Here is a 17755-nt window from a genome sequence, read left to right as displayed (position 1 = left end):
GGGGTCTTAGAACATATCCCTTGCAGATAAGGGGGGACTACTGTATATCTCTTAAGACAGTCATATATAGTCACTTTACTATAATGTTCAGATACACCCATGCAAGCTCTTACCAGAATTTCCTTAAGTAGGTTTTTCCTAGTAGCAAGGAAACATGCTTATTTATGATCATGAGTATAGTCCCTTTGGTCACCTTAGCTCTCACTGTGGTTTAAGAGGCACCCTGGTTTTCAAATCAAGCCTCATATGAATTTATGGGTATGAGGCAGTTCTTCAGTGAATAATGATTTAGGAGATGAGATCACAAGGATTAATGTGCTTAGTTCAGTGCCCACTACATACTGATGTAAAGCTCTCTACTACATATTTTTTCTCCTTCCATCCCTTGCAACTGTGTAATAAAAATAAACCCACAGCCAAAAGAACTGTGTAAGACATGAATGATTTGTTACAAATACTTTAATATAAATATTTTATAATTTATTGTAAAGACATTTTGCATACCACTATCTCCATAAATACTGAACATGGTTTTATGAAAGTTACAATTTTATGATAAAAATATTTCCTAAATACCATGATAATCCACTTGTTCTCTTCTTAACCTCAGGGTAACAGCTGAGATTAGGGTTATAATTTAACCCTAGCATACATGAAAATTTGGTGTCTTGGTTTACAAATATAGTCTAATATACCACAATATTGATAAGCATTTCCATGTGCTAAGACATGGATAGCTACAAGTTTAAAAGGAATACACACATTTCTAACTAGAAATGTGGTAGATACTAAGGAGAAATATTGCTGTGAAGATGATAAACTAACCATCAACACAGCGTTCTACACACCTGAGAAAGTCAACAACAACCAAAAAATTAAGATATTTGGCATCGGTGGAAAACACCTAGGCTTCAGCGTTGACTTACTGCTTTCTTGCACGGTACAGTCTGTCATCACCCTCTACCTTTGCATTTCATTGCTGGAGAGTATGCAGTTCCAAGCACTTGCATTGTCCTTTTTCTCATGCTAGATCTCTGATGTTTTCCTAACTCTTGCAGTCTTTGAGAATGACCTTTCAGATCTTCACTAAACAGCACTGGGTTAAATCTCTTCTATACAGGATCTCATTGTTCTCACAGCTCCTCTATTTGCAGAGAGCCTGTCAAAGTCTTGGAGGTGGAAACGAGTTGCCAACTGATTTACCATTTTCCTCAAGGTAAGAAATGCTGAAACAACTTGGAAAGTAAGGAACATAGTGAAGATGATGTGTACTGCCTTTTCCAAGGGCAGATTCATTAGGCCTTCATTAAAGAGCAAGAAAAGAATTAAAGGCAACTGCAATAGAAGGCTCAAAAGCCAAAAGCCAGCCAACTCAGGAACCTGAAATGACACATATTAAGAGTAATCAGATCAGTGAAGTACAGTCTTTTGTTTATACAGACAAGCAAATGCTTACACTACTATGAACCTATATTGTACTCTCTGTAATTCAAAAGGAGTAAAACACGGTCCTTGTCCTCAGAGAACTTACAGTCTACATTAGAAAACTAACTTATGTGACAACACTAGAATACTACACCTAGTGAATAATTAAATGTACCGTTTAGAATATAGACTGACTGCTACAAGAAGTTAAGACAAGAGAGGGATTAGGGTAGGTGAAAGAATTTAGGATATAGGCTTTTAAAGCAGGGTAGAAAGAGGAAGAGGCAAGAAGGTAATTAGGCAAAGACGTGGGATGAGCATGACTGGGAATCAACATGTCAGCATAGAATGGATGCTTAGTTTAGGAAATAGCAAGAAATACAGTGAGACAGGCCTTGGTGGGGCTAGTTATGAATGGCCTAGGAAATCTTAGGAATCTTTAGGCATTATCCCTAAACTCTGGTAACTAGCTGTACCTGCTTAGGCAGCATGATGATTCAGAAAACATGTGCCCAGTACAGAAAATGAGCTTATAATTTCCTCCCATTTTCTTACTAAGGATCCAAATAAACATGTTTAATTGACCAAGTTATTTTCAAGACTGGCGAGAAGAGAAAAAATGATCACTTCTTAATTGCTTACTGTGTTAGGTACTTTATATAGATTATTTCATTTAATCCCAACAAAACTGTGAAATATTTTCCCCATTTTATTTATTTATTTTATTTTCCCCGTTTTATTTATAAAGAAACCAAGGCTGATGAGATTAAGCCAACAGACCTCAGTGACAAAAGAGGTAAATTTGGAGCCAGGCCTTAACTAAAGCCCTTTGCTCCTACCACAGCCGTCCGCCCTTCCCTTGCTATGAAAACCTTATTGCATTTATGTGTAGTACTGAAAGAAAGGGAAGAGGAGCCTACCTTTTCCTGTAGGTTACCCATGTAGCCCAGATATAACCTGATAGCTTCAATTAAGGTTATTAGGATGATAACGGTGACAACAATGAATTTGTAGTAATCAGGCAAAATTGGATACTAAAAAAAACAAAAATAAACATGTTTGTAAAATCTCACATATAGTAAAATTGACCTGAGATTAAAAAGAAATTAAGAACTTATATTTTATTGACAATACAACAATGCCAAGGATGTGCAAAAGAGACCTTAGCAGAAGTATTAGGGTATAGACTTACCTTCACTTGAAGCATTATAATGCTGCTCACCCACCAAAGTGGGAAAAAGTAAGCATTAAAATAAAGTGACATTTGCAATGCCAAACTGGAAACCATTTCATTATCTACGACAGAAATAGAGAGAAAAGGGACAAACTCTTATTCCTGGTCCATGCCTATAAATCCTTTAGTTCCTTAAATAACTATCATATTGGCTCAACAAAACTCCAAATTTTAAGCCTCATTATAATCATTGCCAGTGAAAGGAAATATTCACCATCATACTATTTAGTTCATATATCGTCTACTTGGGGGTATATTTCACATTTTCAATTATTTTAGCATTTTGCCATTAGATTCTGCTGACTTTTCGGCACACTACTGGTATAGATTAGAAGCAGAATATCGATATAAATCCCATTGAGACACAATAATTGCTATTACTGCCTTTGTAGAGTTCTGTGTAAAGAGCCTGTAAAATGAATACATAAAATACATGAAAATTATTTTCTCACATATAAACTAATATCATACAAAAAGGAATCTCCCCAAAGTTTAATTATATACACATCCCTTTTCAGCATACCCTAATACCACCCATTCATTAATATTCAATTAAATGTCACTTTTCCATAAATTTTTTCTTGATTGTACTCGCCGACTCCAGTAGAAATCTCCCTTGTAGGTTATCGCTCTAACTTGTGTATAAGAAGTGTTAGCAGAGAACCATGTTCTCCATTTTATTTATAAAGAAATCAAGGCTGATGAGATTAAGCAAACAGACCTCTGTGACAGAAGAGGTAAAGTTGGAGCCAGGCCTTAACTAAAGGCCTTTGCTCCTACCACAGCCGTCCATCTGGTATAGTGTACTCAAGACACAGTCTGGTATAGTGAAGAGATCATGAGCTTTGGAGTCCAAATAAACCTGGAAGTCCCCAAACTTCCCAGTAACTCTAGATACCAGACTTAAGATAAGTTATTTAACCTCTCTGACCTTCAATTTCTTCATCTGTAAAATGGTAACATTAAAGTGATCTCACAGATTGCTTGTAAGGATTAGAGATAATACATTTCACTCTAGCACCATGCCTGGCACTTAGGAGGCACTAGATAATAAATATATGTCCCCGTCCCTTTTCTTTCACTTATAAACAGCCTCAATATAAACACAGACCACATGTTACCCAAATTTGAGACCCTCACAGAATCTAGCATCTTGCTTTACAGATCATAAATATCAAAAACACATAAACAGAATGAATTAATGAGAACAGACTGTCATTTGTGATACATGAATTTCATTTATCTAAGACTGATTGTACAATCAATCTTTGCTTTTATGTAATGGAGAAGGGTCCTAAAATAAGAATTTTATTTTTTAAATTGAATCCTACATTCTCACCCTAAATTTTACTAAATTCTAACAGGAGCAGATACATACTTAGAAATCAATTGTTCTAACTGTAAGAATTTACAAAGTCTCTCAAATAAATTTCTTAAAAACAGATTATTTTTCTTTTTCTCCACAACTTATACCTGTCATTTAATAATTTTAAACTATAAGGGATAATCATGGCCTCATAACAAGGTTTCTTTTAGTCCCCAAGAATATGTCTGATCATTATGATCTACTTTTTAAAGTCATAATTATGATATACAGTACTTTGCTTGCACCTATTTATTAAATTACTACTGATAAAAGAATGAAGTCTTAAAACCTGTCAAATCTGAAGGCAACTCGCCATTCTAGGGTTTTGTTTTTTTTTTCATAATAATAGTACAATTCTTGGTCAGCTGTGGACACGGTAATGATACACTTGTAATTATAATACAAATAATCAAACTTACACCAGATCCACAAAGAAAATGTAGAAAAATGATAAATTAGTTAAGCTAAAAATTTTAATACCTTTGGAGCAGGAACTGTAGTCAAATTTTGCAAAGAAGTTTTTATGTTAAAAATTTTGTCCAATAACATCTTAAGAGTTTTGCTATATCTGAATTTCAGCAGATCGAACTGATAATCATGCAACCGAAAATCAAATTAATATGTAAATTAACCTTGAAAGCACAGACATGAATTCACTAAATTTTGCAAAAGTCTAAGTTGAGTTCTGTAAATTGAATTTAAATTAAACATTTATAATCTAAATCAGGGATAGGCAACCTACCAGCCAACTGCCTGATTTTGTATAGCAAGTGAGCTAAAAGTGTTTTTTCACATTTTTAAATGCTTGGTGGAAAATAATCAAAGAATAATATTTTTTGACAAGGAAAATCACATGAAATTTAAATTTTAGTATCCACAAATACAGTTTTTTGGAACACTGCCCTGCCTACCCAGTTACCACTATCTACAGCTGCCAGAGATCTACCGCCTACAAAATCTAAAATATTTACTATCCAGCCCTTTACAGAAAATGTCTGCTGACCCCTGACCCCTTGCCTCATCAGATTTTAGAGCCTGTTAAGCCTTAGCTTTAGAAATGGAAAAGTAAAAATCTAGTTTTTCACATTATGTTTTTCTCTGTACATCCTAAATCATGAAGAGGCCTAAATTTGGGAGGGACAGGCAAGTAATCAAGTAGAAAAAAAAATGCAACTATAGAAACTGACTTTACTTTTGTCTGACGCTTTTAACAATTCCTAAACCAAGAAAGAGAAAAAGATTTCTGTTTCCAGCAGAGTTCAGTGATAAAAACCATACGGATTTGGTTGATAGCACATTGTCTATCATCATGATTTAAGAAGGGGAAACTGTTTTTAAAGGAAACTGCGTTATTCCTTGTCGTCAGGTTGCAAGTAGTAGCATCATGATATTTTGTAACCAGAAGTGAAGAGCTATGCGCAGGGGAGGGTAAGGAGAAGCAGGAAGGGGGAGTGTTCCATTGCAAGCGATGCTAGTGTGGCCATCACTCTGCAGTGGATAGTGGTTTAAAATGATTCATTAAAAAAAAAAACAAAAACAAAAAAACCCTTTTCCATCTCTTCTGCCAGAAAACCGCCTGTGGTGGAACGTACTTATTCTGTTAGGAAAGAAGAAAAGGAAAAGATATTTTACCGGGGTGGTTGTGGGGAGTGGGAAGGAGTGATTCCCTCACTCTAGGATAGAAAAGCCAGGGCAGACGCCGCCGAGGAAAAGCAACACCGGCCTTCGCAGATGAGTGCTGCGAAAGCGGCTTTTGTAGTATTTATATTATTTTGAGGACGGCCAGCGCCGCCTCGGCCGCCCTGCTTGCAATTCGTGGGCCCGGCCTCAGCATGATCAGCCATCAGGGCCCAGCTACGTCCCATCCCCAGCTCTCTCTCGGCGTGGCCTCTCATCCAGGGTGCTCCCCGCACTGCAGAGAACCAGCTGAAGGCGAAACTGCCATTTTAGGTACTGGCATAATCCGTTGCTCCAAACCCGAGCCAGGTCCTGGGCGGGCCACTCACCCGGACCTTCGTTGTACTCGGGGCCTGTCCGGTTTGAGTCCTGGAACATTGTCCGGCTGAAGTTTCCCAGCCGCAGGCGGACCGGATCCGGCAGCTCCATGGCTGGGTTTCTGTGCGTTTCACGGCTGGGTTTCCTGTTCCCCCAGCAACAGTGCGGTGCGGCGCTGGGGGCCGGGCGCACGCAGCCCCAGAGCCAGGCAGGCAGGCAGGCAGGCAGGCGGAGGCGCGGGTGAAGAGGCGCAGGTTGTGAGCCAGAGAGCCTGGATAGTAGGGGTGTGGGGAAAAAGCTGGTTCCTGCTGAGTTCCTCAGCTGGATGTAAAACGGCAGATTCCTTAGTCCTGTTTTAAGTCCCAGTGTCTTAAAAACGCGTAGAAATAATAATAAATGACCTGGGTTTGGATTCTGATACAAGGAGTACTCACACCTTGCCAGTGGGATGCAACCTTTCCGGAAGGAAGTACAAAACGAATGCAGAGCTTGAAAAATGTTCATGACCTAGTAGCTCCTATTCTAGGACTTTATATGTATAATATATAATATTCCTAATCATATATTCCTAGAAAAGTGTATATATGTGTATACACACACGCACACACATTTGATGGAATATATATGGCTGAAGCTTTAAAAACATGTTTGCAATGAATATTTGATAAGGATTAACTTCAAGTAAAAATAAGAACCAGAAGTAAAACTAAGTAAAAATGAACCTAATTTGGTAAAATATGTGTGTGTAAATATGTGGGGAGCAGAGAAGGAGAGGAGGTATAGCACAAGCACCATGACTTCAAAAGACTAGAAGGAAATAACTCAAAATGTTAATAGTAGTTATTTCTGGATCATGCATTTTGGGTGATTTAAATTTTTCAAAACATTTCTGTATTTTTCAGCTTCTTTCAAATAAAATGTATTATTATTATTTTTTTAAAAACTAAATACACTTTTTCAATCCATGGTTGGGAATCCATGTATGAGAAGGGCTGACAAGTTATACTGTGGCAGGTCAAGGGTCAGTTGTACGTACAGCAAAGGGCACCAACTCAATTTACACGTGTAACCTGCACCCAGATCAACAAATAGGACCCTACCAGCACATCCAGAAGCTCCCCCTTCCTATTTCCTAAGTCACTAAGTCCTACTTCCAGCTGACTTTTCCTGATCTCTAAGAGCATAGTTTTGCCTATTTTTGTGATTTATGTAAAAGTAATCATACAAGTGCTTTTCAAAAAATCTAGCTCTTAAATAACCAAACTTATTTTTATGAAATTCTTTCATAGAGTTGAATGTAGAGTTTTTTCCTTGCCGTTTGTGACCATAACACAGTAAGTTTATCCATTCTACTGTTGATGAGTATCTGTGTATTTTCTAGTTTGGCACTATTATCAGTAATGCCACTTTTGGTAAAAATATGCCTCTTGGTAAATGTTTGCATGCACTTGTGTTGAGTTTATTCCTAAGAGTGGAATTGCTGGCTTATGAGATATGATCCAACAGCTTTCCAAAGTGGTTGTACCAATTTCTACTGCTTCCAGCAATGTGTGAGCATTCCTATTGCTCCAGATCCAGCAAAATGTGAACATTCCTGTTGTTCCAAATTCTTCACTAACACTTCCTATTTTTCATTCTTTCCTTCCATCCTGATTCGTATGTGGTGAACAATATTTTTACGGTAAACAAAAAACAACCTGAAATATTTATATAAATCAACAGGAAGTTATGGGAGAAAACTACAACAAGGCTAGGATTTCAAAATAATTCAATTAATGTTTACTTTATTATTACTTTTCATGACATTGTAATAGGCTAATTAGGGATCTAGTCCACCCCCTCAAGAAGCTCAGCCCAGTGAGAGAGTAAGAGACATAGAGACAAATGTACAATACACATTTGTAAAGAAGCACACACAGATGAGGAAGCTGTTAATTCTGGTTGGATATGTTATGGAAAATCTGGTTAACTTCCAATTCTCTTCAAGATGGAGCTCAAGCCTCAGTATCTCCACAACGCCCTCCGAGACCTCCCCGAATATGGCTTAAGTGCCTTTCTCTGTATTTCTCAAAGCCATTTTCCTCTGTTACTTTAGTCACACTACTAGTCATGCTGTGCTATAATTGTTTGTGTCTGTTTCTCTTGCTAGTTCACAAGCTCTGTGAAGTCAGAGATGGGCTTTCATCTTTATATCTTGAATACGAGCACAGTGCTTTACCTAAAGTGGGAACTGGATAACTGTTGAATGAATAAAGGGAATGAAAAGTCTAAAGACCACTCCCGTATCTTCCCATTTCTGGTACAGGGACTTAGCTAGCCCTTGTACAAGGTTCACTCTATAGAATGGAGAATTGATGTATTAAAACACAGTGAATTATAGTAATCAAAAAATTATTTTAAAGTTAACAGCAAAAAAACCATTTTCATCTATTAAATTAACAAAGATTATTATAAAGGACACAATGAAGGAGGAAGCCTCATGCTCTGCTGATTGGATTATAATTTGAATAATCTCACTGAAGAAAGCAATTGGTAATTTGTACAAATTACCTAAAAATATTCCTGCTTTTAATGCAATAATCCAAACCCTAAAGCTCTTTTTTGGGGGGAAGAATCATAATAAAAATAAATAAAGCACATCAAGGTATTACTTCCAACATTATTGTTATTAGTTTAAAAAAATAAAAGGTACTGGAGCATTTGATGTGCTCAACCACAGGGCCTAATTAAGCAGATCATGATATTTGTGATGAGGTGTTAGGCTGTAGTGGAAAGGATGCTCTTGGAAGCAGAGAGAGCAGGGTTCAAATCCCCTAACATTTTCACTTTACCACCTAAGAGCTGTGTGATTGATTTCAGACCTCTTTTATAAAGTGAGAATAATGATAACTTACTGTTATGGTTGATGTGAAGATTATATCATTAAATAAGGCTTTCTATAACTGATAGCGATCCTTGACACATCTATTAAAATGATGTTTGTGAAGAAGAAACACATACAGAGGAAGTGAAGTCATGCCAGCATTTAATTTTCTGAATTCAACTGTACCTGTGAGGCAATACTTTCATTGCTTTTCTAGTAGACAGAGGATGTGATTAGCCATGTTAACCAAATTTATCAAAAGCCTGAGTGAATTCTTTTAAAGATGTTTTCCTAGCATTGAAAAAAGAAGTGAAAATTGTAATTATTTCATCAAAATCCTGCAGGAAAAAATTGACAAAATTATGGGTATTTTTCCTTTTAATTTTATTTATTATTCAAGTTTCCTATAATAAACATGCCTGTCATAGTTCAGAAGAAATATTAAAAATAGAGCAATGATGGGGCAAAAATATATTAGAGAAGAGTTTTGAGAGGAAAAAATTGTGGTTTGGAAAGAATCCTGTCATTATTGATGTCACAAATGGTCCAAAGGGACAAAAAACTTTCCATATATTGCTGGTTGATGCTTACGATATTTATAGGCAGCAATCACATTAGTTAAATACTGAAGAACAAGGAAGAGAATCTACTTTTATGGAATCAAGAAACTAGTATAATTTGGGATTCCCATCTTCTAGACATTATTCCAAGTGTAAAGAGAGAAGTATAGAGTCTCTGTTCTTAAAATCATGGGAATCATTCCCAGCAAGATTAGTAAAAAACCCTATAAAGTTAAACTGTTTATTGTTATGCCAATGTGGATGGTCAGAATAATAGCTGCTTCCCCAATAATTGTTTAACATATTTCATTGGGGTTTAATTACATTTATGATTTACTTTCTTAAATATTTTTTTCACAAAAAATTTTGAGCCTAGTACAATGGTTTGTTTCTGTTTGACAAGAGGCAAAGTTATCAGGTGATAATGTACTATACTATGTGAAAAGAAAATGATTTTGAGAGATATTTAAATTACTCTTTGGCATAACAAAGATGTAAATTCTTTCTACTTGATATTAATAATTTAGAAACAATATATTTAAGATAACATGTTATTTAATTTATTGCCTTAAAATGAACTGTGAGACAGTTCTAAGAATACATGCATTTAAAAGATAAGATATATTTGGGTATAACATCTTCAGATATGATTCTACATGAGCAACCACATTTTAAAAATTTTACTCTAAATAACCTGAAATATAACCTAAGAATCCTCAAGTTGTTAATGAGTAATCAAAACCTTTTTGACTCTCTAGTATGATATACTCTGTTCACAACACTTTCAAAGGTTTATAAGAAAGAACCAGGTTATGAATTGCATAGAAAGTCAAATACCATGAAGGGAATTTTTCTTACTATATTAAGTGATATTTCAAGGCTGACTTAAATAGTTTGTCTTCAAAGACATCTCCATTGAGCATTTTTATTAGAAAATTCAACCTGGCTGATGTGGCTCAGTGGATTGAGTGCCAGCCTGTGAATGGAAAGGTCGCTGGTCCTGTTCCCAGGCAGGGCCCATGCCTGGGTTGCTGGCCAGGTTTCCCAGTTGGGGGTATGCGAGAGGCAACTGATTGATGTCTCTCTCTCATATTGATGTTTCTTTCCCTCTCTTTTCCTTCTCTTCTCTCTAAAAATAAATAAATAAAATCTTTAAAAAAAAAAAAAGATTGAGGCAACTCTGGGAGTGAAATAAATACAATACAAAAAAAATTTAAAAAGAAAGTTCTTTCTCCTTCAAAATGCTGTTTATATTATAGTTGTTTTTGGCTCTGTGCATTTCCTTGTGTTAGCCTACCACAGTGTTCATCTATTATAGCAAGCTGCTGCTCCGTGTGGCAGACTATGTGTGAGGTAAAAATGGCAAGTTAAAGAAAAACTTGGTTAAGGAAACCTCAGATCTGTCAAGTGAATTGTGATACTGGTTAGAAGCAAGTGACCATTTTTTTGATTAAGTAATAGTTTCATTTCTAGTCATGATAGTATTACTGTACTAATAATATTTTTATATCACTCTGTGTAAAATATAAATTCTGTTCTTCCTGGAAGAAAATTAATCTTTACTTTTTATTGACTATAATCAGATATTTTCCTGCCCACCCCAAATATTAATACATTGAACACTCTTGTTTGTTTTGGATTGTGGTTTTGTGCTTTTAGCCAATAGTACATATTGTCTTCAATAGTGTACTGTACATTGGTTAGTTATATTCAATTTGATCCCCAATCACATCAAAGGTATAAGAGCAGAAATATTGTAGATGGACAATTTGGTATTAAAATGAAAGGTGTACACATAGGTAAAGAGTTCAAGTAATTTTGAATTATTATATTTATGTAGATGGACACAACTCTCTAAATTTTTTTGAAGGTAAATTTGCTTTGTAAAATAGGAAATCATTGCAATTATTCCTATATCCCATTCCCTTTCCCACAATATTTTTAGTTAATACAGAATTGTTCTTTTTTTTTTTTTAACACACGCTGTGAAGATTAACAGAGTTCTAGGTGGTTGGAAACAAGTGTGATAGGAGGTCAACAGGGATGTCTTGGGCTCTGGCTAAGCTACAAAGTTATGCACAAAAGGTGATGAGGTTACATATTATAAGTTCAGGAACAACCTATAGTTAGGCCAGCCTACTATGAAATGTCAATACAGTAGTTCCTGCCACACCCCACCCCCCGCCACACCCCACCTTTATCCATGATTTCACTTTCTGCAGTTTCAGTTACTCAGGTCAGCCTTGCTCCAAAAATAGTATTTGGACATTCAACTATGGACATTGTCATGGCTTGGTGATCCAGGTTCACCTAAGCAGATGATCCTCCTTCTGATGGGTCATCAGAATGTCAATAGTAGCCTAAAGTTACATCATAATGCCTACGTCACTCACTTTACTTCATCTAATCACATTGACATTGTATCATCTAATGTCACTACAAGAAGAAGGGTAAGTACAATACAATAGGATATTTGGGAGAGAAACCATATTCAAATAACTTTTATTACACTATATTATAATTTTCTAGCTTGTTATTAGTTATTATGGCTAATTTATAAGTTAAACTTAATCATAGGTACATATGTATAGGAAAAAACATAGTATACATAGGATTTGGTACCTTCTGCGTTTTGAGGCATCTGGTAGGGTTCTTAGAACATATTCCCCATGGATAAGGGAGGACTACTGTACAGGGAAACAGCCGTACCATTAAACATTCCCCAAACCACCCCACCCCTACTCCCTGAAGTATAAGAAAAGGGTGAATAAAGAGGTTAGCTTTTTGTGAAGTAGAATATTTATAAGGATACCCTAATCCCACCCTTCATCCATTATGGACAAGGTTGAGAAATTTTTACTAATGTGAGTGTAAATCAATGAATTATAAACTTATTGAGTACACCCAAAAGATATTAATTAATAAATTGCTTCAGGCTAGAGGTAAGTTGTTTTTTGTTTTTATTTTTGCTTTTGCCTTTGCCTTTGTTTTTATGAAGGTTTTTTTAACTGTATTTTTTCCCTTACCATTTATCCCTGCTATACCTTCTTCTACCTCCACCCAATCCCTTCCCTGCTGCACTCACCCCAATGTTTTTCATGTTCATGAGTTCTTTTTCTTTTTTACTACATCCCTCCATCCCTCGTGCCCCCAGAGCTGTCAGCCTGTCCTCTATCTATAAGTATGTCTCTATTTTGCTTGTTAGTTCAGTTTGTTCTTTATATTCCACATATGAGTGAAGTCATATGGTACTTGTTTTTCTCTGACTGGCTTATTTCACTTAACTTAATGTTCTCCTGGTCCATCCATGCTGTCACAAACGGAAAAATTTTCTCCTTTTTTATGACCAAGTACTATTTCATTGCGTAAATGTACTGTAGCTGTTTTATCCACTCATTTACTGATGGACACTTGGGCTGCTTCCAAATCTTGGCTGTTGTAAATAACAATGCAATGATTTCAGGGGTGCATATATTCTTTCAAATTAGTGTTTTGGGTTTCTTTGGATAAATCCCTAGAAGTGGAATTGCTGGGTCATAAGGCAGTTCCATTTTTAATTTTTTCAGGTAACTCCAAACTGCTTTCCATGGTGGCTGTACCAATCTGCATTTCTACCAACAGTGCAGAAGTGTTCCCTTTTCTTCACATCCTCATCAGTACCTGTTTGTTGACTTATTGATGATAGCCATTCTGACAGGTGTGAGATGATGATACCTCATTGTGGTTTTAATTTGCGTTTCTCTGATGATTAGTGACGTTGAGGATCTTTATATGTCTATCAGCCATCTGTATGTCCTCTCACTACCTAATATCAAATTACATATACTATAAAGCCACAGTAATCAAAGCAATGTCGTACTGGCATAAAAACTGACATAGATCAATGGAACAGAATAGAGAGCCCAGAAATAAACCCATACCTTCATAGTCAATTTATATTTGACAGAGGAGGCAAAAGTTTACAATGGTCTAAAAATAATTCATTCAATGAATGGTGTTTAAAAAATTGGAGTGATACATGCAGAAAAAATGAACCTAGACAACCTTCTTATGCTGCACACAAGAATAAATTCAAAATGGATTAAAGACAAATGTTAGACTCAAAACCATAAAAATCCTAGAAGAAAACATAGGCAGTAAAATCTCAGACATTGCTCATAGTAATATGTTTTTCTGATATATCTCCTCAGGCAAAAGAGACAAAAGAAAAAAAATAAACAAATGGAACTGTATCAAATTAAAAAGTTTTTGCATGGTAAAGTAAACCATCAACAAAATGGGAAGACAACCCACTGAATGAACATATTTGCTGATACCTCTGATAAGGGGTTAATATCCAAAATTTATAAAGAACTTATAAAACTCAACACAAAATAAAAACCAACAATAATCCAATTAAAAAATAGGCAAGGACCTGAATGGACACTTTTCCAAAGAGGACATACAGATGGCCAATAGACATACGAAAAGATGTTCAACGTCTTTGTTTTTAATATGACATTTCCCTTTGACTTTGTTCTATTAATCACTTTAACCACCTCTGTTGAAGACATGCTTATCAAATTCACTGAGGAAAAACATTATTTAGCAAGATACTACAAAATGGAACAATAGCTGAGTCTAACAAGAATATTAAAAAACATTACAAAAATAAGATATGATCATTGTTTTTATATTTTGTGAAATACTTAGGGTAATAATAGTATTTAAAAAAATTTTAAATTCACTTGGGAATCATAAACATTTCCAAATCATTAAATATTATTATATAATATTTTTTAATATGCTGTAATTTATTTAACCAATGACCTTTCAGCATAGTGCTATAACTACTGTTTTCTAAACATTTTTTTGCCTAAAAATCATGTTTTTCCAAATTATTAAATATTATTCTCTCAGTTCCATAACTGTACCAGTATTTATTTAATCAATGTGCTATACTTAGGTAATTAGGATGCTCCACCATTGCCCATTTTTACCTTTAAGATTACCATAGATAGTCTTATGGCATTATTCTTGTAAAACTGTTATAGTTATTTCTTTCTGATAAACTTCTAGCAATGTATGAGATTCTTGGACATTTTGCTGTTGCTTTACCATTGGATATTATGATTCTCAAAATTCCTGCCACTTTTATAGGTAAAAGTTAGAGTCTTGCTTCATTTTACTTTTCTTTGAATACTAGCAAAGTTGAACTTTTTTAAATACATCGATTGGCCATTTGCATTTCTTGTTTTGGAGCATCTATGTTTATGTCTTTTGTTCATTTTTTAAAATAAATTTTTATTTTTCAATTACAGTTGGCATACAATACTGTATTAGTTTCAGGTGTAAAACATAGTGATCAGATATTTATGTCTTACAAACTGATCATCCTGATAATCCAGCACCCATCTGACACCATACATAGTTATAATGTTATTGACTATATTCCCTATGCTGTACGTTACATCTCCATGACTATTTTGTAGCTACCAATTTGTGCTCCTTAATCCTTTCACCTTTTTCACCCTTCCCTTGACCCCCTCCCATTCAGCAAATATCAAATTGTTCTCTGTACCCATGAATCTGCTTCTGTCCTGCCTGTTTGTTTATATTTTTTTAGATTCTGTATATAAATGAAATAATCTGGCATTTGTCTTTCTCTGACTTATTTTACTCAGCACAATACCTTGCATGCTGTTGCAGATGACAAGTTTTCATTCTCTTTTATGGCTGAGCCATGTTTCATTATATATATGCACCAATTCTTTTTTATCCATCCATTGATGGATACTTAGGTTGTTTACATATCTTGGCTATTGTAAATAACACTGCAAGGAACTAGGGATGCACATATCTTTTCAAGTTAGTATTTTGGGTTTCTTTGGATAAACACTCAGAAGTGGAATTGCTGGGTCGTTCTTCGTCTCTTGCTATAGCCTTTGTGTTAAAGTCTATTTTGTGCAATTTAAGCACTGCTACTCCAGAATTTTTTGTTCCTGTTTTCATGAAATATCTTTTTTTATTCCTTTACTTTCAGTCTGTGTGTGTCTTTCAACATGAAGTGAATTTTTTATGTAGGGTCTTGTTTTCTTATCCATTCAGACACTCTGTATCTTTTGACTGGAACATTTAATCCATTTGCATTTAAAGTAATTATTGATAGATATATAATTATCACCATTTTATTACTCATATTTTTGGTTTTTTTCTTCTCAAAGAAGTTCCTTTAACATTTCCTGTAATACTGGCTTGTTGGCAATGAACTCCTTTAGCTTTTTCTTGTCGGGGAAGCTCTTTAACTGTCCTTCAATTCTAAATAATAGCTTTGCTGAGTAATCTTGGTTGTAGGTGTTTTCTTTTCATCACTTTGAATATTTCATGCCAGTCCCCTTTGGCCTGAAATGTTTCTGTTGAGAAATCAGCTGAAAGTCTTAATGGGAGTTCCTTAATGGGAGTCTTAACGGGAGTCTTAATGGGAGTAGGTAACCAACTGCTTTTCTCTTGCTGCTTTTAAGATTCTCTCTTTATCTTTACCTTTGTTATTTTAATTATGATGTGCCTTGGTGTGGGCATCTTTGGGCTCATCTTATTTGGAATTCTCAGAATCCTGGGCTTGTATGTCTATTTCTTTCACAAGGAGAGGGAAGTTTTCAGTCATTATTTCTTTAAATAGGTTCTCAATCCTTCGCCCTTTTTCTTCTCTTGATATGCCTATGATGCAAATGTTGGTATGCTTGATGTTGTTTTAGAGACCCCTTAACCTATCCTTGTGATTTTGGATTATTTTTTTGTTTTGCTGTTCTGATGGTCTGCTTCCTTATCTTCCAAATCACTGATTGGATCTTCTTCTTTATCTATTCTTTTTTTGATTACCTCTAACATATTCTTCATTTTAGTTACTATATTTTTCATTTCTCATGAGTTCTTTTTTATGTTTTCTATCTCTGTTTTTATGTTTCCTATCTTTTTTTTGAAGTTCTCACTGAGATCATTGAGCATCCTTATAACCAGTGTTTTGAACTCTGCATTGGGCAGATTGCTTGTCTCAGTTTACCTTAGTTTTTTTTTTTCCCTGTCGTTTTTGTTTTGTTCTTTAATTTAGGACATATTTCTTTATATCCTCATTTTGGCTGCCTCCCTGTGTTCGTTTCCATGTATTAAGTAGAGCTACTACATCTTTTGGTTTTGGTAGAGTGGCCTTATGTAGTCGATGTCCTGTGGGGCCCAGCAGCACAGTCTTCCTGGTCACCTGAGCCAAGTATTTCAGGTGTGCCTCTTGTGTGGGTTGTGCATGCTCGCCTGTTGTAGTTGAGCCTTGACTACTGTTGGCATGTCACTGGGATGGACTGACCCTCAGGCTGATTGGTTGTGAGAATTGGCTGTGGCTACAATGGAGGAGCTATTGTTTAGGGGTTGACTGTATGGAGCAGAATTTGCTTTAGTGAGGCTCTGGTGCCTGCTGAGACTGCCTTTTGAATGTGTTACTTGTGTAGGTTATTAGGTGGTGCCCTAGTGTGGTAGGAAGTTAGTCCCAGGTGTGTTGGTTCTGGGGCCTTGGGAGGTACAGGCCAAAGTCAACTGCTGCCTGTGCCCTGCCTGGGGCTCACCTGGTATGAGAACAGTACTATTACCAGCCCCACTTATAGGTGAGGAAATGGAGGCACATAAGTCATCTTTACTCCAGGTCAGCTAGTAAGTAGTGGAGGCAGGATCCAAACTCAGGCAGTCTAACTCCAGGGTCCAAAATAATCTCCCACTTGTGCTGGGAGATGCTGGGAAAGGCTAAGCTGTGAACTGACTGGCTATTTCTAGTGCCAGGCCTGGGGCTACTTAGTAATAAGTACAGGACACCCAAGGTCAGATGTTGCTTATTTGGGGCTTATGAACCTTTGAGATATTTAGGAAAGTCTGAAGCATGAGCTAAGATAGGCTCTTTATATAGAAAATCCTCTGGCAGAGACATGGGTGTGCCTTAATATTGGGCAGGGCAAGGTCTCAGTGAATCACCAGAGTGAGGCGAATGGTGTTAGCCAGGTTGGTGGAAACTCAGGTATGACACCAGCCTGTGCCTACAGGGGAAGGGTTCAGCAAAAGGACAGTGACTTCTGCCACTACTTCTGTCTGGGAGAAAGTGGTCTCCCCAGCCCACATCATGAAGTCATACAGTTCAGTTTTTTCTTGTATGTCCTTGGCAACTTTTAAGCTGCTGCCCCAGACCTGGAGTTTTAAGGGAGTGAGTCCATCAGTGACTAAGTCTGTGTGTAGGCCCTTAAAGGGAATGCCTAGAACTCTAGCAGCCCTCCATCTCAGTCATCCACAATCACTGT

The 17755-nt window shown here is 36.1% G+C and overlaps 1 protein-coding gene across 1 annotated transcript; it reads right to left on the bottom strand.

Annotated features, from left to right (window-relative positions):
- Window positions 1-597: 597 nt before the first annotated feature.
- On the bottom strand, window positions 598-6178 carry TMEM17 (transmembrane protein 17). The gene is made up of 4 exons (XM_054586958.1): window positions 6032-6178; window positions 2618-2721; window positions 2346-2459; window positions 598-1380 (listed from the first exon to the last, which is right to left on the bottom strand). The coding sequence occupies exons 1-4, from the start codon at window positions 6129-6131 to the stop codon at window positions 1102-1104; spliced, it is 597 nt and encodes a 198-aa protein (XP_054442933.1). The 5' UTR covers window positions 6132-6178; the 3' UTR covers window positions 598-1101.
- Window positions 6179-17755: the final 11577 nt, after the last annotated feature.

This window comes from Pteronotus mesoamericanus, unplaced genomic scaffold (genome assembly GCF_021234165.1).
Source record: "Pteronotus mesoamericanus isolate MK-2021 breed Mesoamerican mustached bat unplaced genomic scaffold, CSHL_Meso_final contig_98, whole genome shotgun sequence".
Classification (NCBI taxonomy): Eukaryota; Metazoa; Chordata; class Mammalia; order Chiroptera; family Mormoopidae; genus Pteronotus; species Pteronotus mesoamericanus.
The sequence above is the reverse complement of the archived record's forward strand: the minus strand, read 5'-3'. Positions and strand labels throughout refer to the sequence as shown.